At 38.9% G+C, this 23,691-nt stretch overlaps 1 protein-coding gene and 1 pseudogene across 2 annotated transcripts in view; both read left to right on the plus strand.

The window, feature by feature from the left end:
* KIAA0586 (KIAA0586 ortholog) overlaps window positions 1–11,444 on the plus strand; it is a 106,034-nt gene extending 94,590 nt beyond the window's left edge. The window contains exons 30-31 of one of the 2 annotated variants that reach the window (XM_090270934.1): window positions 3,431–3,487; window positions 11,118–11,444. In XM_090270934.1, the coding sequence (XP_090127060.1) occupies window positions 3,431–3,487; window positions 11,118–11,269 (209 nt within the window). In that variant the 3' untranslated portion in view covers window positions 11,270–11,444. The remainder of the gene's footprint in view (window positions 1–3,430; window positions 3,488–11,117) is intronic. The other variant, XM_090270935.1, reaches the window with a different exon arrangement.
* A 303-nt stretch (window positions 11,445–11,747) lies between these two features.
* Window positions 11,748–13,629, plus strand: LOC150016840 (phosphoglycerate kinase 1 pseudogene; annotated as a pseudogene).
* The last annotated feature ends 10,062 nt before the right edge of the window (window positions 13,630–23,691 follow it).

A 23,691-nucleotide genomic window follows, 5' to 3' on the forward strand; every position in this document is an offset into this window, starting at 1 on the left:
TATAAGAACAACAAACTTGATAACGCAGTTTTCAGGTCATGTTGGCAAGGGAGTAGGTTGTGTTTGCTATTTTAATCCTCACCTGCAAAGCACAATACTCACCATTAACCCCATCATACAGCAAGTGAGAATTATGAGCAACTACTTGTTACAAGAATAAATGACCATAGTCACTGATACTGACATAGTAGCCTTTTTTATACTGTTAGGAGAAATCTTATCAGAAAGCAAGATTCTTCCCCAGTTTTAGTAGAGGAGAATTTTGTTTATGTTTATAATAACAGCAACAATATGTAATATGTAATAACTACTATCTATGTATGCTTCTTAATGTGATGCACTCTGCTAAGATCTTTAATCAACCCAGTTAGGTAATATTATTCTTGTTTGACATTCAAGAAACTAAAGCTCAGAGAGGTCACATAGCTAATAAATAAATGACAGATCTGGGAGTCAAACCAAGTCCAACTCTGAAAAGCAAAGGCTGTGCTCTTAAACATTATATTATATTTCCTTCCTGAATAATTTTTTTAAAGTATTAGAAATCATTTCTGATTGTTCTTACACGTCCCAGTATCTTAAGACACATCCTAGTAGAAGAATGTGAAAAGGTTGGGAGGTAGGGAAAGAACTGTATGCTATGGGTTATGGTCCCTACTACTAATTTGTGACATTAATTTCTTTGTTTGTAATCTCTCTGAATCTTGATTTCCTTCTTAGTAGGGATAAGATAATCTCTGAGACCCGTTGTAGCTCTACTGCTGTAATATGTGATCAGTATTTTTTTCTTTTTTTTTAAACAAAAAGTCTCTCTGTCAGAAAGTATTTTGAAAAGATTGCCTAACAAGAATGACTTCTTCTTTTTTTTTTTTTGTCAATTGGGAAAAGTTAGAAAATAATCACAGACTAAATAATAATTAAACTACCATTTATTGAGTGCTGTAGGCACTGCCCTAAGTTAGTTATGTGTATCATTTCTGTTAATGATCGTAAGAACCCTATGAAACAGAAGAAGAAATTGAAGCATAAAGTGGTGGTATTTCAGGCCTCACAGCTGGCTCATGTTGGCACTGTGAGTTGCACTCAGGCAGCTAAGCTTCTGAGTCCATGTTCTTATCCACTAGCTTACATCTGCCTCTCTAATACAGTGCGGTTGTCATTTACTTGCCTTTAAAAAAAAAAAAAAAAAAAATCTTACATACCACAGTATAGAATGGATAGGACAAAAATGGGTGTATTTCCCCCCCTAAAAAATGATCCATAAAAGATCACAAAGTGGTATATCTATTTGACATAAAGGTTTCAGAAACATTGGTCAGCTGGCTGTTTCTTAAACAACTATATGCAAAGAATTGAATCTGGGGGACAGTGAAGCAGTATAATGGAGGGAAACCATTTATTTTCTTATTCCTTTAAGTAAATCCATCATTATAGTAATTTTACTTCAACCTATGAAGTGATTTAGTGAAGACCTAAAAATAATAACAGATTCTATATGTTATTTCAATTTATATGTTTTTACTAATAATGTAATTTTCCTAGATATAAAGAGATGACTGAAGTATGCTTTGGTTTGGAGTAATGAAATGGGTGTCATTTTTTAAAGTTAAAATTCATTTTTTAAAAGAAACATGCTCTATTTTTTTATTGCAGCGTAAATGGAGTGTATAAAATTTACATTTAGGGGATACACCTGGAGTATAGGCCTATCAGAATAGAAGGGAGCCCTTGTTAGTTTGAAAAAGCCCCAAAAGTGATTCAGACTTTCCCTTCTCTCTATCTACCCCAAGGCTCTGCTGAAAGTCACTGGTTTACAAACGATTCACAATTTCTTTATGCAAAGCCATCCAAGTACAATATATAGCACCTTCTCACAGAGAATAAAAAAGAAGATCATATTCCCTGGCTGGTATGGCTCAGTGGGTTGAGTGCCGGCCTGTGAACCAAAGGGTCACAGGTTCAATTCCCAGTCAGGGCACATTCCTGGGTTGCGGATCAGATCCCCAGGTGGGGTTGTGCAAGAGGCAACTATACATTGATGTTTCTCTCCCTCTCTTTCTTTCTCCCTTTCCCCTCTCTCTAAAAATAAATAAATAAAATCTAGAAAAAAATAAAAGAAGGCCATAGAACAAGAAGAGGAAAAGAAAATTTACCCAGCATAGAATTCAAGTCACATAAGTAGAAACATTAGAAGATAGAAAGGATATAATACAAAAAGGCTGAGAGCTCAGTTAGATATTAGCCTTTAGAATCCCTGTTATTTTTGGTGGAACAGAAGCATTAGTTGGAAGATTTGCTGGCTACTCTCATTCTGTTCTGTGCTAGTTTTGTCTTTCCAATGAAAGAGGATTGAGACACTGTCCTGCCCTCCTGTGTGGTCTTCACAACACCTAGTGTAATAATGATGGGTACAGAAAAGGTACTGAAAATTTGTAAAAATTGAACCTTGACATAGGAAACCTAAGTTGGTTTCCTTCTTCTTAGTTTCCACCCAGTTTTGTTGAGTATAAAAGGGAATGATGTTGCTGATATTTTACTATAACACAATAGATTAGTTTGAATTCTGGGTTTAGAGGCAACCACTTCAGAGAAGACTGCTCCTGTATTTTACTTGCTACAAACAAATTGTTCTTCAGTGAAGGGGCCTCTGAGGTGGTCCTGGTACCCCTGTTTTCAGTTACCATGTTTGTTCTTTCTGTACGGTGCCGTGTGGGATCTGAAAGGTAGCTCTAATAAGCCGGAGGGGCAGGCAGGAACGACTTTCACTCTAACTCTCAGAAACTTGGCGGCAGACTGGGAAGTGACAGTCATAGATAGTGTCTAAATAGTAACATCGTTGTGAGCACTTTTAAACTTCATAGTTTTCTAACCGCAAGGAGAGTTTTCCCCTTGCCAGCCTATTTCTTTTTAATATTAAAATTTGGCTTTAGTTTAACAGCATAGGGCTCTTCTGTGCTCCCCAACAACGTTACAGGTTGTCTCATTAGGTTGTGTTGGGCAGTATGCCTCAGGCTGGCCTAAGGAGAAGGAAAATTCTGTTTGTAATGATTAAATCCTTAAATTAAAAAATCTGTGAAAACTTTTAGCCTTGGGAGAAATGGCACATGGGTTTCTTTTACTTAATACAAATTGCAAATTCTCTCATGATCCTTTGTTTCCCTTTTTCCCTAATCTTTGATGCATAAAGATAATAACCTATTAGGTAAAGTATTATTTTATCGACAGTCATTAAAATCCAGCTGTGTAACTTCCTTCTTTATATTATGGCCACTAGATCAGGCTTCTGTTTACCTTGTTTTATGAGAGCAACTGTGGGGAGTGTATTTGGTTTGTGTTCTTTTTAGTGAATAGAAATGGATCATGACTATTTCTATGCTTAACTGATTTTCTAATGCAAAAAAAATTTTTTTTTTACCTGTAACTTCACCAGGTGATATGAATGAAACACAGATTGAGCCTAGTCTATACCTTGCATCTGTATTTACAGGTATGATTTTTACTTTAAAAGTTTTTGGACTTGGGAGCTATTCAGATTTTTCATTTCCCTGGAATTTCTTTCTCATGATAATCAACATAATAGTCATAGTAATTTTTTTCAAATTATAAGAGAAAGCTTATTTAGAAAGTTACAGGGGTAGTAGAAGTGAGCCGGCTGGGTAGCCTCAAAAAACAAGTTACAAAGGCAGAAGACGAGCCCTTGGAGCTTAGGAGAGGGGAAGGCAAAGGTAACCTGCCTGGGGGGAAGGAGAGGGGGAAGGGAAAGGCCCAGGCGTGCTCCCAAGAAGGAGTGCGCGCCCAATTTTTTATTTGCCTGAAATATCTATAAACTCTCCCCAGGTATAAAACTCCCTTCAGGCACTAAACTCAACTCTTCGGAAGTTAGAAGACAGAAAAAAATTTATCATTTCCCTTTGGAAAGTTTATAAAATGTTGAATTAAAAAGCTGCAGGTGTGGTAGTCAGGGCTCTGAGGATAGTACTTGAGATAATTCCATCTGGGGGAGGTTATTTGTTGGGACAGGACAGTGTTTAAACTTTGAAGTCAGTTTTAAACAAAGTGAAGCAGCTGGAACCTGGCATAAGAAGAAACAGATCTTTCACATTAACTATTGCTTTTTAAAGGAAAAAGAATTGGAGTTGTTTTTACAGGTGCCGATACATTTATTCTTCCTATAGGAAGAATTTTATTTTAAATTATAAATTTTAAAATAAGCATTTGTCAACCTAGAAAACAGAAGCAATAGTAAACTTAAAAAATATAATGGGATTTATGTCTAAACATATTTTGGGATAAGACTATATTAAATTACTTTTAAAGATGAAAGTAAGGGAAGAAATGTTTAATAGTGACTAATTCTGGAAAGCAGAGGCAGATAAAATATTACATACTGAACATCAAATGACCAGGCACCTTCTTCATCAAGACGTGTAGTGTTTGTTCTTAAGACTGCAGCTATAATGTTGCAAAATCTGCAGGACTGGGTTAAGTATGTGAGGAGAATTGAATACAGCAGGATAGTTTAGCAGCTGCTTAAACAAGGAATTAAAGCAAGAGTAGATGGGTCCAGGCTGGACAGGAAAAATACTTCAAGAACTCAATAAAACACAGCTGAAATACTGTAGCATTTTTATAGACAACTGGAAAGCAACTGCATTGCTGGAACTGGGCTAAGCAAGCCATTAGTCATGAGGAACCACAGACTCAAGGTCGAAACAAATCAGTTTGGTTCAGAAATCATTTAGAGGCCCACTGTGTGCCTAGCATTATGCTACAAGTTTGTAGAATGCAAAGATAAATAAGACAAAGCCACTGTCCTCATGTAGCCCATATTTAACCGGAACAACAGACCCACACGCAAGTAATGATAATACACGATGAGAAAAGGTCATAGGTACTTGTTCTATACCTGCTGTACTAGTCACTCGGAAGACAAAGACTGTAGGTCCCAATCCATGCTCTTAAGGAATATACTGTCTTGTGGGACTGACAGATACATAAATAATTACAGTGCAATTTGGTAAATGCTATGATAGAGTTGCCTTTGGAAAATAAGGCATCCACAATTAACAAGAAAGGAATTTCTATATTTCACCATTACAGCTATAAAAACAACTCAGAGAATGTGATTCAGTTGCACATGGGGCTATGGTATTCTTTAAGTCAATGATTCTTGAGTATTTGGGGACTCTAGGCCCCTTTAAAACATCAATAGCTATGAGACCATCTGTCTCCCTCCTCAGTTGTACTTATATGAAAATAATTTGCATAATGTTTCAGGGTATTCACAGATCTCTGGGGACCCATCCATGCAGTATGAGTGAAGATCCATCATGTTGGCCCTGGCTAGGTGGTTCAGTAGATTAGAGTGTCATCCCACTACGCCAAGGTTGTGGGTTTAGTCTCTGGTCAGGGCACATACAAGAAGCAGCCAATGAATGCGTAAATAAGTGGAAAAACAAATTGATATTTCTCGCTTTCTAAAATCAATAAATAAAATTGAAAAAAGATTCTTCATATACTTTAATTAAAGATTATTACATTTGTTCCCTTTTTAATTTTATTTTTAAATTTGTAATTTATAAGAAACTGCCTTTATCTGCAGGTAGAAGACCCCAAATCCGGGCAATTTAAAGTACTTATGTCTATTCATCATCTCATAGAATAACACCACAAGTTCATATTTATGGCTGTGCCATGTGCAGTTACCTGCATAACTCATGTTGTTTTAGGAGAGAATGCTTTGCTTGAATTCCTCTAACTTTGCAAATAACAGAGATATAATAATTGGTTATCAATCAAGTGTTTGAAGATTAAAGTCAGAAGATAAGACCTGCTGATGAAATTGGATTATCCAAATCTAAAAACCTTTTAGAAAGTTATGTATATTTTTAAAAATCGTCGGCAGCCATCCGTCTCGAGAGACGATGGTGTAGCTTCTTAAGGGTCTATCTGCACCGCCGAGAATGGCTGTGCAGTCCAACTCGGGAGTGACACGGTATCTGTCTCCTCCCATGTTGAATCGACATCTTGTGATGACGCTGGAGTGTCCTCTCCAGTGAAGCTGAAGCTACAGAGCCTGGGCAGGGTAATATGGAGGGTCTGCTGTTGCCCATGCAGCAGACCCCCCCTCTCTTAGCAGCTGAAGGGTCCAAGGGAAAGACGGAGTCAATACAGCTTGGCTTCAGGTGCGCCGCAGGAGTTGCCGGTGTTGACTACAACGTCAAACCGCCTTAGGGACTCCGGCTCCGGATTTTCTGTCGGGGTTTACTCCCTTATCCTTTCCCCTGAAGAGGTATGCCGCAAGGCAGCGGAGGTTTTTTGGAGTCAGAGTTTTCCTTCTCTGATGTACCCTGACTGGAAGATCGAACCAGCGACACTTAGCTCGCAGGCCGACGCTCAATCCACTGAGCCAAACCAGCCAGGATTTTTAAAAATATATACATTGTATTATAGAATTGTATATCTGAAACCAATATAATTTTATTAACCCATGTCATCCCAATAAATTCAATCAAAAAATCAAAAAATGTATACAGGCAAAATCTTAAGTGGACATTTAAAAATCCTTATATTACTTAGAATAAATTAGTTTTAGATTTTCTGTCCCTTAGTCTTAAAAATCCAATATCAAAGAACATAAAACATAAAATTTCTTAATAAATTTTAAATGTTTTTAAAGCCCCAAAATTTGAATTTCAAATGTCTACAAAATATAATGCGTCTTAGGAAGCTTTGAATGCACGGTTTCACCCAGTGACATCCCGGCTTAAATGCATGCCAGTTAAATGATGCACTGCAAACCCATTGCAACAAGGAATAGTCTCTTAAAAAACCAACCAACCTGAAAACAGCTGTTGAAACAATTATGTCATAGAGTAATAACATGACTGACAATTTAAAAAGTCAAATTTAAAAGCATCAAATTATATTTAATATACTATAGGTAGAAACTTTATGTATGCTATACTGATGAGTTGTTAAGATAGTATGTCTTTTCTTTAAAAAATTAAACTCTGTGAGAACCATAACTGGATAGGAATGTTACTCTTCTTGCCTTTTAACAGGAATAAAAATGATGCTTAAAAAAAAAAAGTTCCCAATCTAAAAATTTCTCTTTTAAAGTTCTTAAAACTGACTGTTTAGGTTATGTAACTGAATACGTCATAAAGTTTTCCCAAAATGTGCATTAAGAAACACTTTTAGATAAAACAGTGCATTCTTTAAAATATAATTATAATACTAGAGTTAAAAGTAGTATAATTATTTGGAGGTCTTTTAGAGCTGTGGGGTTTTTTCTTAGTACATTTTAATGTGAAACATTCTTGTCCTTTCTGAACTCAACTAGCTTTCTAGCCCAGTCTGAAGGTCATTGCCTCTTGGGATCATTCTTTTCCAGTTACAGAAAAGTGAAAGAAGCTAAAAAAAAATAAAAGAGCTAATCTGTCCTCAGTGCTTTCTGTGTGCCAGCACTATACAAAACTCTTTATATGCATTATCCCATTTAATGCTCACAAAACCCTCTGAGGTAGGGACTTTTACCTTTATTTTATAGATGGGGAAACTGGGGTTTAGAGAACTTATGGAACTTTCCCAGTCTCTTATCTCTCACTATCTCTCGATCCCTTCCCTGTTTTTCTTTATAGCACTTATCACCTCCTGACATATTTTATTTCCTTATTTGTTTGTTATGTGCTCCTACACCCAACTGGAATATGACATAGTGAGGTCGGAAGTTCTGCTTTTTTCACTGCTGAAATCTTCAGAGTCTAGAACAGTACCTGGCCAATAGTAGGTGCTCACTTAATATTTGCTGAGTAAATAGATGGATGAGCCTAGCTGCCCAGTTCTATCCTATTTCAGAATCCATGCTCTCTCCCACCCCCAGCCCCCACTCAATGCTGTTCTTACTCCTTGCCACACAGAAGCTTCACATGGACAGTCTGGATGGGACAGTTCCCAAGTAACTGGACAGTAAACCTCATATGGACCCTAGACTTGCCCTTGACCTATCATAGAGGGACTTTGGCTTGAAACTTCATCACTGCTCCTCTCCTTAGCTGCCTCTACCATTACATACCACCACTTAAATGGAATTTCTCTTAACAACCTATAAATGTAGTAATTTCTTATTGTGGGTATAGGTATAGAACAAAGAAAAGTAGCTTGTAGCCTTAGCTCTACTAATTATTAGTTAAATGAATTATACTAGACTCTTTTGAAAACCATTTCTTGTTTTGCCTTACCGTTCACTCTTGGGTCTTGTTCAACTTCTCTCTTTGACTCTTTCCCCTTGTTTTCCTTTGTTTTCTTCTTATTCACCCCTATCTTTGTCCTTACCTGTATTTTTGTCATCACTTCTCAGTCTGCTTTTTTTTTTTCCCTAGGAGATCACTGTTCTCATTGTCCTAATTATTACATCTGTGTAGGTGATTGCTATTTCTGTATCTCTAAAACTGCCTTATAATCTTTGACCCTGGTTGCCTGGAAAAGTCCATTTACATAGTGCAGGCATTCCAATTCACCAGGTATGTAACTGATGCCGGTATTTCCCCACCTCTCTATATCATTGTAGCCTGAAGCTTGTTTGTGTTCTTGTTACTAATTACTCAGTCAAGTAAACTTGTCATTTCAGAGCTGGACTCAATTCTTTACGAAGTACTGAGTCTTCCTCCAAATATCCTGAACCTATTTCCACATTAAGGATCATCAGTTCATGTGTGGACTATCTCCATGGATCTCTTTCCTTTCTCCTGTTTTTCACATAGCTCTTAGAGTTCTCTTTTCTAAAATACATTTGTTCATATTGCTCCTGTGTTTAAGGTCTTTTGTGACTCGTAATTGTTTACAGAATTTGACCCTGACCTTCCTTTAGAGCCTTCTCTCTCACTATTCCTCTTATCCAGTCCATACTTTGATATCAGAATACTCAGAGTTCCCTTAATATCTACTAACTTTATCTTGACTTTATTTTGTTGTTCTCTTTTCCTTCATTGCCTTCTACATCTTTTAGGTCCCAGCTCAACTGTTACTTCATCTAATTTAAACTAAGAGTTCCTGTACATATTTATCTCCACTACTAGGTTTTGAGTTTCTTGGATATGAGGACTATTTCCTTTTCATCTGTATGTCCTCTCAGCACCATTTCAGCTCTGTACACACCATAGGTTTGTATAGATTTTTGCTTAGTGAGTATATGGTTTCAGAAAAGCTCGATTGAACACCTCTGTGCTTCGCCTGCCTTGTCTGTCTCCCAGAATTACTGTTAGGATGAGGCGAAATGACGGGGAAAAGATCTTTGTAAAATTTTATTTTCCATATTAATGTAAGTCAGCAACTATAAGAAATAGCATAACTTTACAATAATTAAGTTTAATATGGTCCTTAACATTTAGAAACGTCTTTGAAATGCCTCCTCCAAAAAAATTATAGTTCTTATAACGTCATTGACAGTTTAATCAGTAATTTAATGCGTAGAGAAAATGAAGGTACCTAGAAAGCAGCAATGTGAAATTCGATAACAGAAAAGAAGAATATCTGGTATCAGTGTAGTTATTAACAGATATGTAACTTAAAGAATGGAATTTTTCTTAATATTTGGGGAAAGGTAGCATTCAATTGATTTTATGGGTTGAAAATTAATTTTGCTCTCAGCCATAGTTATACCCTGTGTTAGTTTTTACTTTGCTGACAAGGTAAGCTCTGACATGGGATACTTCTCTTGGTTATTTTGTGTATTCTGCATTATGGCTTTGTAAAATGTCAGAATATTTAAATAACACTCATATCCTGTAGCTATTTTTTCAAAGCAGTTCTTACCGTTTCTTAATTTTTACTATATCCTGACAGAACTAAATTTTAAAAAGTTTCTTTCCTATTTAAAATATTTATTCTATTTAACTTGACATAAGAAGTGTTTTCTTAAAGGATTATACTGCGGTATTACAGCTTGGGATGTTGCTATGATGCCAAATCTTAGCTCCCTTCCCTCTCTTATGGGAAAAAACAAAAACAAAAACCTGATATAAGTAACAAAAAGGAATAGTGTAATATTAAAATAGTCCTTGTAATTTGCCTTTTACAAGCACTGTGGTCATCTTGGACAGCTGTGATTGAGTCATCATTGAAATCCACAGAACACTCTACTTTTACTATAGTCCCTATAAATATTTTCACTTGATTACCATGGAAACTACTTAAAAAATATAAAGGAGTTTTAGAAAAATTACTATGACTCTTGACTCAGAGATATCTTTAATATTGTTTAAAATAATTTGTTTTTAAGATGCTTATTATTATTATGTATATATGGTAAATCCATGAAGTTTGAAATGAGGATTTTTGTGGTCTTAAATCATACCAAGTTGGCATTCAGTGTATTCTTAGGCAATATGCTTTAAACTTAGAGGAATGAATTAGGGTATGCACAGATAGATAGATATATATAGTCAACTCTTTTTTTTTGAACATATTAATGAATTCTTCATCTCAGCTGCCTCCTCAGCTCTATGTTACTTGTAGCATTTATCATCTGTACCACAACTTTTGGTACTCGTAGGCTTCTGAGTCCATTCAGGCCACTATAGAAAATATCACAGACTGGGTAGCTTATAAACAACAAAAATTTATTTCTCACAATTCTGGAGGCTGAAAGCCCCAGATCAAGGCACCCCTTTGTGGTTCGCAGCCTGCACCTTCACACTACGTTTGCAAACGGTGAAAGGGCCCCGGAAGCTCTCTGGGGCCTCTTTTAAAAGGGCACTAATCCCTTTCACGAGGGCTCCACCTTCCTGACACACGCACCTTCCAAAGGCCCCACCTTCTAATCCCATCACACCAGACTTTAGGGTTTCTACATACGAATTTTGAGGGGACATACACATTCATATTGTAACATATACTTTTTAAATGTCTTAATTGCCTAGGGGTGGGGGTTAATAGGAGGAGCGGTGTATTTTATCTCTGTGACAAGTCTGAGCACCTTGAGGAAAGAAGTTACCTCACATGCGATTCTGGTTTTGACGCCCCCCCCCCCCACCTCCCTGTGTTATTTAGGGAAGTTTAAAGCACATAAATACTCAGGATCTGCTTGTTTAGCTGAACGACTTTCTCTTTTATAGGTAGTAAACCAGTACCACTCTTCACTTCTGAGATGTCACCTGCCAAGATGTCCGTGACACTACCCTCCATGTACCCGGAGGACTGCCCGCAGTCTCCGAGCGTCATCCCCACCCAGGGGGACGCAGAGTCCTCAGGAACAGACACCTTCTGAATGAGAAGTGAGAGCCAGTACAAATTTTGTGCCACGGTTTTGAGGTCATTTTTCTCTGGTATAAAAAAAATCTCTCAGACTATTTTGGTCTTTGAGCATAATCTGAAAACTTATTTCTAAATTTTTATTAAAATGAAAAGCATAATTTGGGAAGTTAGTTAAATAAAGTAATTGAAATGTGAATCATCGTGAGTCTGGCTGTAAGTTATTTCTTAGAATCCTGAGGCACTGTGGAATTGTGGAAAGGGCATGTATGACATTTCTTATCTAAGCATTCACTCTATAGGTATAATTATTTGCACATAGTTATGAAATTAGGGTGGTCAACATGTTTCATTCCAAATTTTTTATAACAGTAAATAATTGGAACCAGTCTAATGCTTATCAGTAAGGGACTGATTTTAAAAAGTTATAATATATTTGTACAACAGAATGCTATCTGGTACAAAAAAGAATCTAAAAGTGTTTGTGGGTTGATATGGAATTATCTGAGGTATGTTATTAAAGTGAAAAAAACCATATGCAAGATAGTGTGTGAATTATGCTACCATTGTTTAAAACGGAGTGAAGAGGAATCCAAATATATGGTGTGTACACACATACAGGGTGGAGCAGAAGTAGGTTTACAGTTGTTTGTACAGAAAATAACAATAATAAAAATAATATAAGAATGAACCTTGTGATTCGCTGCAGTCTCCGTCGCTGTGTGGTCCTTCGGTCGCTCTGCGCTGCTCTGTTGCCAATACGTCGCTTTCCAACCAGCTGACTCTGGACAAGCTGGATGTGAAGGGGAAGCGGGTCGTCATGAGAGTGGACTTCAATGTTCCTATGAAGAACAACCAGATAACAAACAACCAGAGGATCAAGGCCGCCATCCCAAGCATCAAGTTCTGCTTGGACAATGGAGCCAAGTCCGTTGTTCTCATGAGCCACCTGGGCCGGCCTGACGGCGTCCCCATGCCTCACAAGTACTCCTTGCAGCCCGTTGCTGTGGAGCTCAAATCTCTGCTGGGCAAGGACGTTTTGTTCTTGAAGGACTGCGTGGTCCCTGAAGTGGAGAGAGCCTGTGCCGACCCGGCCACGGGGTCTGTCATCCTGCTGGAGAACCTGCGCTTTCATGTGGAGGAAGAAGGGAAGGGAAAAGATGCTTCCGGGAATAAGGTTAAAGCCGAGCTAGCTAAAATAGAAGCTTTCCGAGCTTCGCTTTCCAAGCTAGGGGATGTCTATGTCAATGACACGTTCGGCACTGCGCACCGAGCCCACAGCTCTATGGTGGGAGTCAATCTGCCACAGAAGGCTGGAGGCTTTCTGATGAAGAAGGAGCTGAACTACTTCGCCAAGGCCTTGAAAAGCCCGGAGCGACCCTTCCTGGCCATCCTGGGCGGAGCTAAAGTTGCAGGCAAGATCCAGCTGATCAGTAACATACTGGACAAAGTCAACGAGATGATTATTGGTGGTGGAATGGCTTTTACCTTCCTTAAGGTGCTCAACAACATGGAGATTGGCACCTCTCTGTTTGATGAAGAGGGAGCCAAGATTGTCAAAGATCTGATGTCCAAAGCTGAGAAGAACGGTGTGAAGATTACCTTGCCGGTGGACTTTGTCACCGCTGACAAGTTTGATGAGAATGCCAAGACTGGCCAAGCCACTGTGGCCTCCGGCATACCTGCTGGCTGGATGGGCTTGGACTGCGGGCCTGACAGCAGCAAGAAGTGCGCTGAGGCTGTCGCCAGGGCCAAGTGGGCGTGTTTGAGTGGGAAGCCTTTGCCCGAGGGACCAAAGCCCTCATGGACGAGGTGGTGAGAGCCACTTCCCGGGCTGCATCACCATCATAGGTGGGGGGGACACTGCCACTTGCTGTGCCAAATGGAACACGGAGGACAAAGTCAGCCATGTCAGCACTGGGGGTGGTGCCAGCTTAGAGCTCCTGGAGGGTAAAGTCCTGCCGGGGGTGGACGCTCTCAGCGATGTTTAGTGCTTTCCTGCCTTTCGGTTCCTGTGCGCATCCCCTCACTCAGCTTAGTATCTGTACTTGGTGTTAGCTCAGATCTTCCCCCACAGCAAGATTCAGCCAGTGGCCCAGAGATGCAGCCTCGGAACACTTAACGCAGTTGCCCGGCAGCGTATCAGCTCACCTTTCCTGCAGCCTGGATTTGACTACGTTCTTCAGGATCCCATCTGAATTTCTTAGTGGCTAAACCGTTGTGCATTCTAGAGCGCAGATATTTATATTTTGCCTGTTAAAGTAAACTGTTAGCTTAATTCTGTTCTTGGAGTAGCTTACTCCAATTAGCTCTGTCATTGTTTTTGCTACTGGGCATGAAAACAAGATGAAACCCCAGTTGGAGGTGGGGAGCAAGGGAGATGAAGGTGGAGACCTGTGAAATAAATAATAAAAATATTCGTGGAAACTGAGAAAAAAAAAAAGAATGAACCTTGTGCTTTGCATAATCAACTGTAAATGAAAAACATATTAATGTATATGCTTACATACATTTATTTGTCTATGTATGCATTAAATATCTCTGGAAGGATCAACAAGAAACTGCTAACTTTGTCTCCAGAAATTGAGTGGCTAAGTGATAGGAATCAAAATCACTACAGCTATTGTGTATTTGAACTATAGTTGCAGCAGGAAAAATTTATGAGTATGGCCAATTTTAATATACATTATATACACCTTATAAAGCTTTATACTTTATAAAGCTGTGAACTGTGACTGGATTACCTTTCAGAGCATAAATACAATATATAAAATTAAAATAAAAGCATGCCTTTGTAGTCAGACACATGTAGATTCTAATTCCAGTTTATTCACCTATAATTGCTCTGTGACAGGGGCAGGTAAACCCCTCCTTCATGGCTGCCTGGGTAAATGGGTTTAATAATTACTCTGCAGGATAATGGGGATTATCAGTAATGTTAACGGTAGCATTCAGCACAGTGCCCGGCACCAGATGAGCACTCAGTAAATGGTGAGTGTCATTATCTTGAGGGATTCCGGCACCCTACACTAGAGGTGTAAGCACATGACAAAGGCAGCCTGGCTTTAACAAAAAAATTTATATCCCTGAAAATTTTTCTTTCGCAACTACAGTTCAAACACCCAGTAACTATCGTCATCCTTGACTTTTCTCAGTATTTTTCCCAGTTACTTAGTGAGTCTCAGCCCTGACTGCACTTTAAAACCCCTGGGTGCTTTAAAAATGCCTGGGTTTCAGACCTAGGGGTTTGATTTATTGACCTGGGGTGGGGCCCAGGCGTTGGTGTTAAAAACGAAAAAAGGCCTTCCCTAGGTGATTTTAACGTCCACTGAAGAGCAATTTAGAGTTCCTTAAACCTCCAGTAGGGCCCATTGCCTGGGGAACTTGAGAAGGGTTTGAGGACCTCTTCTCAAGGAAGATAGAAGCTGCACAGACCTGTGGGGACTTGGAAATGTGTCAGCTCTCCGCCTGTTTCCTCTGTGCCACAGCTCCTCAGGCTTCTCCCAGACGTTTGCTACTTAAACGCTTTAGGTTTCATTTTAGAACCTATTTTTCTTTGCTGTGGCCTTGTGGACAGGCCTACTTGTCCTAGTTCTCATTTTAAAAGTAGAAGAGCCCTGACTGGTGTGGCTCAGTGGACTGAGCACCAGCCTGCAAACCAAAATGTCACTGGTTCGATTCCTGCTCAGGGCACATGCCTGGGCTGCAGGCCAGGTGCCCAGTTGGGGGTGGATGTTCCTCTACAAGTCTCTGGGTAGGGTGAAAGCTGGGGAAACATTTAGCAGTGCACTTGAACTTTACTTTTTAAAAAAAGCTTGGTGTCTGCTCATCATAGAATATATCTGGCCAGGGTTACTCCTATATATATTTTTCTGGCAACCACCTCAGTCCTTCTGGAGTAAAACTATGTTTGTAAATGTAAATTAAATGGCATTTTTGATGTTACAAGCTTTAAATGTTTTAAATTTAATTTTATAATTTCCAGCTTCTGGAATGAACTACATATAAGACATGCTACTAAGGTAGATTATATCAAGATTGAGGCTGTACACAAATTGGTAGTTACAAAATGGTCACAGGGAAATAACTAAAGCAATAGTCAATAATATTGTGATAACTATTTATGGTATCAGTTGGGGTACTGGAAATATCAAGGGGAACACTATCTAAAGTGTATGATTGTAACCACTAAGCTGTACACTCAAAACCAATACATAGTAAAAAAAATTTTAAAGATTAAGGCTGTTACTGCTGCTGGGTTTACATGCCTTAACATGAGGGTAACAGGTATGCAAAGTGTTCCTTTGGTATAAGCCATAAAATAAATTTGCACATTAACAGAATAATTGAATACATGTTTTTATTTTTATAAGATGATTACTTCAACTTCAGTAAATTTTTTATCACTTGCATATTCCAGGTCTCTTAAAGTTTTTTCTTGTTAAATGCTAAATATATTTTTAGATCAGTTTTATGGTTTTTCTATTAAAAACTTATTTTTCTATAAAATAAGTAAAGTAGCATTTCTTACTTCATGTTGGATTGCCACCCCCAATGCAAGATTATAGTTGTATATCTTTTTGAAAAAGTCCTGATGTTACCATTTTCTGATAGATGAATAACTTGAACAGTAATGGAGAATAGAATCCTTAGGATTTTTGTGATGTTACTAAAAAGAAACCCACTAAGGTGTACTCTTTTCTACCATGAAGCATGAGTATATCTGTTTAACAAAAATTAACAATGAAGCACATCAGGCACACAGTGTGGAGTGGACACCTATGGCCAGGCTGGTGGGGTTTGTCCTTCTCCCCCTTTTGCTCATCTGCTTCTCCAGGGGAAGATTCACCACGAGGAATCGTGTTGCTTCCTAGTATAGAATTATCATTTGGTCATCAAATATCAGTTGCACAGGAGTTTTAAAAACTCTCTTAAAAATGCACTGGAGAAAAACAAACAGAATTATAGTGACAAATCCCATTGTTATAGCTGAGAAAATTCCAGGAAGCCAGCTTTTTAATGAACCTGTCTCGTCCCCAGAGAACAGATTCCAAGTCTCAGACCGTCAGACCTTTGAGAGTAATCATCCTGTATCTGGATGTTTTAAAGATTTTTTTTTTTTCTTTTTGTACTGAAGTGTTTACCTAGGAACAATAGGAAATATTAGCCAGAGTGCAGATGTCCTCTTGTGAGGCCAATAAATATTGTAAAGCTATGTGATGGTCCATTCATTACCAAAGGAGGAAGCAAATCAAAGCTCTCTTGCTGGGTCTTTATAGTGTGAATGGTCTCATTTATAATATTTCAGCCATACTGAGGGATAAGGTACTGATACATCTCTTAAATTCAGGGATCCTAATCAAGTTTAAAAAAATAACCTCAAGCACGTCAATAGACTTCTCTAACTTCTGGAGGTCACGCCTATGAGACCTCTGAAGAGACCCAGATGGTGAAACTGAACAGGATTTAAAATCTTCAAAGGAGTGGGTAAGGAGTCCCAGGAATAGTTCTCGGTGTGCATAGAGGTCACAGATAAAGAACAGGCCTGGCGTGCACGATTGATATGATCTACATGTAAAGAGTTGAAAGTGTGTCTTCCCTGAGTTATTGTGACGAACAGTGATAACTATTTCAGTTGACATTTTGTTGCCTGCTTTTTCTGAACAAAGGCATTTTCTTTCTTATTTTTAACAAGGTTTTACCTTAGGAGGAGTAGTATTAAGTTGTAATATAGGAGGTATATCTACCATTAGGATAATTGTATGGGATTTTGTAGTAAGCTTGGTAGCTATTTTTTTTCCTTTGGTCACATTCCTCAATAGTCACATGGGTTATGAAAGTACCATAGACATCCAGGACTACTTTAAAAGGTGATTGGGTTGATTTTTCTCCCTGGATAAAATATTGGCTGTGTGTAGTTCCATGTAATTATAACAACCAGTATCTGGAGCTGTTTGTTTCCTGTTCTGAATATAGAAGAGATGTTCAAATCCTATCCATGTGGGGTTGTTGCTAGCATTAAGAGGTAGTCCTATAATTTGAGTGACCCCAGGAGTCTGGAAGGACAACAGATCCTGCAAGAAATCAGTTGGCAGATGAGGTGGTGGTTTGACTCATTCTTAGAAACAAAGGAGAGAAAATGTGTTTTGTTTTGTTTTCAGAAAAGGGAGGGAGGAAATGAAGAAAAGTGGAGTCAGGAAACAGAGAAGGAAAGCAATAACCCACAGTTACACATTAACAATTTTACAAGGAAGTCTGTCAGTTTGATTGGGCATAACAAAAAAATTCTGTTTTTGTTTTTCTTGTCTTGGGGAAAATTTGCTCTTCCGAAGTTGTCTGCTTCATCTGAAGGTCTTGATAAGGTGTTTGCACCCTGATGCCATCTGCTTCTGGAGGCTTTTCTGAATACTCTCAACTTGCAGTCACGCTGGAAATGTGGAGTACAGGTCCATTGGTCTGAGTTGGAAGTTCATTTTCATTATGACATACTAAACCCCATGTGGACTGTTGTAGCTGTTGTCAACAGGACCTGCAATGGCTCCTTCCTGTAAGTGTTCTAAAGAATTTTTACAGCTGTTTCTCTTAGCATTTTCTGTAAAACAAACCTACCCAATACTAGGTGGGTTAAGAGAACCATTCATGTATTCATAATTCTGTGGATGAGCAATTTGGTTGGACGCAGCTGGGACAGTTTGCTCTGCTCCTCATGATGTTATGTGGTTTTATACATGCATTTGCAGTCAATAGTTGTTGATGGCCTCATTCACATGTCCAGTGGTTGATGGCTGTTAGCAGGGCAATAGAGTTAACAGGCCATGTGTTCATCATCCAGGAGGCGAGCTCAAGCTCATTTACATGGTGTTGGCTGAGGGTTCCTGAGAGCAGCAAGAGAGCAAGCTCCAATGTGCAAGCAGTTTTCAAATCTCTGCTTGTCATGTTAAGGCCTTGTTGACCAAAACAAGTTGCATAACCAAGCCCAGACTCAAAGAGTAGAGAAATATGTAGACTCTATCTCTTGATGGAAAGATCTGCAAAGTCAAGTGCAAAGGAGCACGCGTAAGCGATAGGAAGAATTTGTGGCCGTTTTTGCAATTTAATATGTACTGATATCTTTTCTAGTGAAACTGGTCAAGAGCTAGAAGTCATACAAAGGTTTGGATGATGTCTCCTTTGGCAAGGTGGCTTGTACATGTTGGGGATAAGACTAGATTAGCTTCTGATGCATTTAGCTTGATCTGAATGCAGCAAAACAGAATGATTGGTGGAGTTATTTCCAATCACATGGGATATCCTGTAATGATGTCCCAGGGAGAAAATCTATATGAGCTCTGAGGAAGTGATCATGAAGCTGTTAACACCAGTGACAAAACATTAAACTAAGGCAGATTACAGATTTTTGATAGTTTAGAACTGGGGTCAGCAAATTTTCTCCGTAAAGGGCCAGGTAGTAAACATTATAGAGGTTTTGCAGACCGCATATGGTCTCTGTCACATATTCCATTTTCTTCCTGTTTTTTTAAACATAATTAAAATATGTAAAAAATAACAAAACATTTTTTAGCTTGGGGACCATATGAAAACAGTCTGTAGGCCAGATTTTCCACAGAGGCTGTAGTTTGCCCACCCCTGATTGGGACAGTTTTAGCCTCAGTGTTGCTTCTCCTTTTGGATGGAGAGTGAGTTTCTGTGTTAGGAGAGAAATGCTGCAGAGTTCCTATATAACTGATAATAGTGAAATGAGTTCCACAGTCCCTGGATAGAAGAGGGATTCCCTATGTTGTGAGCACAAGGTCTAGCAATGTTTTCCTTCTGTAACATCTGTAGCTTTTCATCAATGAATGGGTTTTATCCATCCTGAAAACTTAGGGACTACTGACATGTATTTATAGCCTAAAGACTTGGGTAGTTGTATAAAATCCATTTGTAAATGTTCAAAGGGCCTTGAGAAGGAGATTGTGTATTTCGTCTTGCCTTCTAAGTTTACCTGGGTTAAGTAAGTGTAGATAAGACATGATTCTACCACTTCCTAGTCAAATTTTGAAAAAAAAATTTCCATTTTGATGTTTTTATCTACTGTGGCACTTAATTGGATTCATGATGCAAGACATCCTGAAGCTGTTTCATCAGCAGCCATTGGATGGATTGTGTTACTTCTGAGCAGCTGTGGGGAGGTTTGTCAGAACCTGCCTTTATGGAGGAAATGATCCCTGCAATTGCCAATATTGGTTTATTGGAAGGTTAGATTGATTGTTATGAGTCAGTTATAGCCAGTATAAAGTGAGACAGTGTTCCTTCCACAATTGGGGGGAATTAGAAGTCAACTTGGTGGAACTTGTTTTGGTGGTAATAAAAACTGCTTGTTTAGCATGTGAGTTAACAAGGGTGTTCATTGATTTCTGAGGCAATGCACTGTCTATTAGTGTCTACCTTAACTGACAGGTATTTTTCAATATTGAATAGCTATTAGTGAATCATTAATATCTTTACCATTTTTGATCAGGATTTCGTTAGAAGTAAAAAATTCCCTTTGTTTCCATAGCACCCCAAAGTTATGAACAATTCCAAATTCACATCTACTATCTGTTTAATGTTTACTATTTCTTTCTTTTTCTTTTTCTTTTTTTTTTTTTTGCCGGAGTGCAAAGTCAAGTCAGAGCGATTAGTTCATCCATTTGGACAGATTGAGCATTAGGCAAAGGAGCAATTTTGGTAGCTCATGTCCTGTGGTGACAGTGTATCCTGCACAGGAAATGCCTTTGTCATTTTTAAGGCAAGAGCCATCTAAAAATAGTATTAAATTGGGATTGACTAAGATTTGACCTGGGCATTCCTATCTGTATAGTTTTTACTTTTTTACTGAAGTAAATATTTTATAGAGAAAAGTACTAACTGTAAAGAGCTCAATGAATTTTCTCAAATGTGCATACATACCTGTACAAATTCCTGCTAGGTAGAAATAGAACATTTCCTAGCATCTCAGAAGGTTCCTTTGTGCCCCCTTCCCAGTCAAAACACAGCCTTCCTTGTCCAGAGCTAACCACTGTTCCAACTTCTATCACCATGAGTTAGTTTTGCTTCTTGAATTTCACTTAAGTAGAATCATAGAGTATATAGTCATTTATTCTTGTCTTCTTTTGTGCAGTATATGTTCTGTGAGATTCATACATGTTTTTGCATGTATTGATAGTTTGTTATTGTTTATTGCCATGTAGCATTACATTATATAAATATTCCACAATTGAATGCATTCTATTGTTAATGGACATTTGGATTGTTGCCATTCTTTGTTATGAATAAAGCTGCTGTGAATATTACTGTCTATTTATTCTGGTGGACAGATGCACTAATTCTCTTGGGTATGTTTCTGGGCAATAGGGTAGGCATATTTTAGCTTTCATAGGACCTTGGCATTCTCAATTCCCATGGTAGCACTAAACAGTCATGGGTGTCTCTTCATCCAGAAGGGAAACAAGTGGTGGGATTAAAATGTGAATGATATTCAACTGTGGTATGCAAAATGGACAGTAGAAGGATTTCCTAATGAGCACAGCAGCTGACAAAAAATAGCGGAGTGTTGCCTAGAAGTAGCAGGGCCTGCACAGCATGGAAACGCAGAGTTAGTGCAGAAGTAAGCACTCAGCAGCCTAGAGCAGGAGCTTGACCAGTTAGCCACTGCCATCCTCAGGATGGTAGGTTGTAGCTCAGATCAAGAGATTTGTTCAGATAGGCAACAAGCTTCTGGTGCGGACCTGTCTCCTGAATTAACACTCATATTAAGCAATCTTGTCTTTCCTGAACAAGTAGAGAGAAGGGTTTTGCACAGTTAGGAGCATGTGAAGTGTAGTGTTGCTGTGGGAAACTTCTACCTTAGTATCCAAGGGAAAGGTTCGGGAATCATGTCTTACAGGGCAATCCTGAAAACCTCAGCTGTCCTTGAGTTTGGGGCCTTGAAAGTAATGGAACTGTTTTTATTTTGGAGGAGGACAGAGTGTCTGCCTATAGACAGATCATGACCAAAATTATGGAGTCTCAAATTTTGTAGTTATTTTTTAATTATGGAGTTACAAATTTTCAATTATGTAGACCAAAATCATGTAGAGTTGTAACTTTTTCTAAGATACTTTATGTCCCTTTTCTGCCAATTTTATTAAGAGATATTTGAAATCTTCCTGTGAACAACTTAGATTGGGAGGCTATAGCAATAAATTAATCTGCCTGTTGTACTGGAGTGGATTCTCATGGAAAAATCAAATTATTAAGATCATTTATTTGGACATTGAGAAAAATGTGAGGGTGATTCCATAAGTCCTCAAGTCCCATGATTTTTGCACGAGGCAAACAAGCACCAATTCTCCTTAACTCCTGGTCATTAAAGAAGGCTGCATGTATATCCACTGCTATAAAATATGTTCTCATGGGGGGGGGAATGGAGGACAAGGTAGTTTTGGGGTGGAATATAATGAATCAGAGAATCATAATTCTATTGATTTTTCAGAGGTCTCAAACAAATCAGGAGATTTCCCATGAGGTTTATTAACTCGCCACATGAGCACTGTCGGGACTGGTACAAATAGAAGCAGCCCACGTTCTAAAAAGAGGGAGTGGGGACTGAATATGAGATCTCCTCAGGGTTGGATAAGTCTTGGGTAATTTAGGCAGAAATTTATAAGGATCGATTTAAATCTTAATATGGTCAGAATGAATAAGCACAGCCCTTAGCCTTTAGATGTGGTTCTTAAGCTTAAGCTATGGCCCTACTAGGATTTCAATGATATGTTCAAATTGTTTACCAGGCCCCTCTAACTTGGAGGGACGTGAATCCTAAACTCTGTCTTCCCAGTCGGGCAACTGTTGACATCTCTACTCAGCGTTTTCAGGCTTCCAGCTGTTGCTTTCTACTGGGTTATTTGGATTTTTCACCCAGCACATATGTAGTGCAGGAGTCAGCTAACTGAGTTTGTGTGCAAATATTAGGGCTCCACCCCTGTGGCTCCCTTCTGTATGGAATTTCCCTGCTCAATGTTCAGCCTCTCTGAGAGCCCCGAATTCTGATTCTTACTCTCAGGCCAATGAGACTGCCTCTTTGCTTGAGTGTGTCCTCCATGTACAGGGGCATTGGGAAGTGCCCTGCATCAGTGTGGACCTCAACAAATGTGTTTTCCTTCTTTCAAGGTATGAATATTCTCTGGTTCCTGTCTGCTTTTGGTTCCTCTCCAGTGTCTTTAAGAGACTGGTTTTATATGTTGTCTGAAGTTGCATTTGTTACTGGCAGGAAGATTAATCTCTTATAAATACTTTACCATCATGGGAAGCTGGAATTGGAGAAGCAATAAATGGTGAAGGAGAGATAGCCACACCTTTATTGTTTAACCGTCTTCTTTTTCCTTCACTCTCCCCTGTCTACCAGCAATCTTTCCACCCCTGGTGCTTGTCTAGAGAGGCCCTGGATTTCAGTAAGAAGGAAGGAACAGAACAGGCTCAAGAATTTGGAGATGATATCTCTTTGCGGGTATGCCTCCTCTCATCCTTGGGATCCTAACGTACTACAACAGTAGTTCCTAACCTGGTTTTAGATCATTTAAAAACTAAGACGCACAGGCCCCACTCCACACCCACCAAATCTGCAGCTGGTGGAAGGCCCAGGCAATTCTGATGCTTGGCTGGCACTGGGAACCATTACTAGGAGAGGCAGGCCTCAGGTGTTCTTGAATGAACATGTGAATGAACGCATAGGCACAACTGGTGACGGTGAGATCATTCCCACAGGTAAACCGCCTCCTCGTCCACAGGCTGGTTTTGGTGTCCACCGAGTAGTCGAGGACTTGCCCAGAGCTGTGGAAACTATCAGCCAGGGTGTGTTTTGACAGTGATATATGATGCCTTGCTTCACGGCAAATAGTTCAGGAATGGCCAGGAAGTCTGAAGTCCACTGAGAGTGTGTCAAATGTAAGGTGTCCTGTTAGGTTTCTCAATCTCTCAACAGTCTTGAAATTTGTTTGTCCTTGTTCCAGTTTATATGCTCCTGAAAAAGAGCCTTTTATTGTCCTGCATCTGTCACTTAAAGATATCCTTAACTCAGGAAACAAACCTCACTTATCTTTAGAAGTGTTTTACTTGGATCAAAAAGCAGCTGAATACAAATGCTTTATGATGCCTGAAAAATAACACCCAGAGGTACTATTCTAAAACGACTTTGAAATCCTCCCCTTTTAATACAAGTCTTTCTCCTTTGGGAGGATAATTTTTTAAGAGGTAATAATCTGGTACTTGGCATTAACCTAAGGCTCCTTTGCTATTAAATGTCATAAACAAAGCTCTTGCTTGTAAGATGAACATACGTCAAGCTACAGGCACTTTAACTTCCCAGTAAGAAAAGGGGCATGTGCTTCACAATGAACTGATAGCCTCATTCTGTGAGCGCACTGGAGGCCTTTGGTT

Source organism: Furipterus horrens, unplaced genomic scaffold (assembly GCF_987537825.1).
Source record: "Furipterus horrens unplaced genomic scaffold, mFurHor1.1.pri manual_scaffold_3, whole genome shotgun sequence".
Taxonomy (NCBI): Eukaryota; Metazoa; Chordata; class Mammalia; order Chiroptera; family Furipteridae; genus Furipterus; species Furipterus horrens.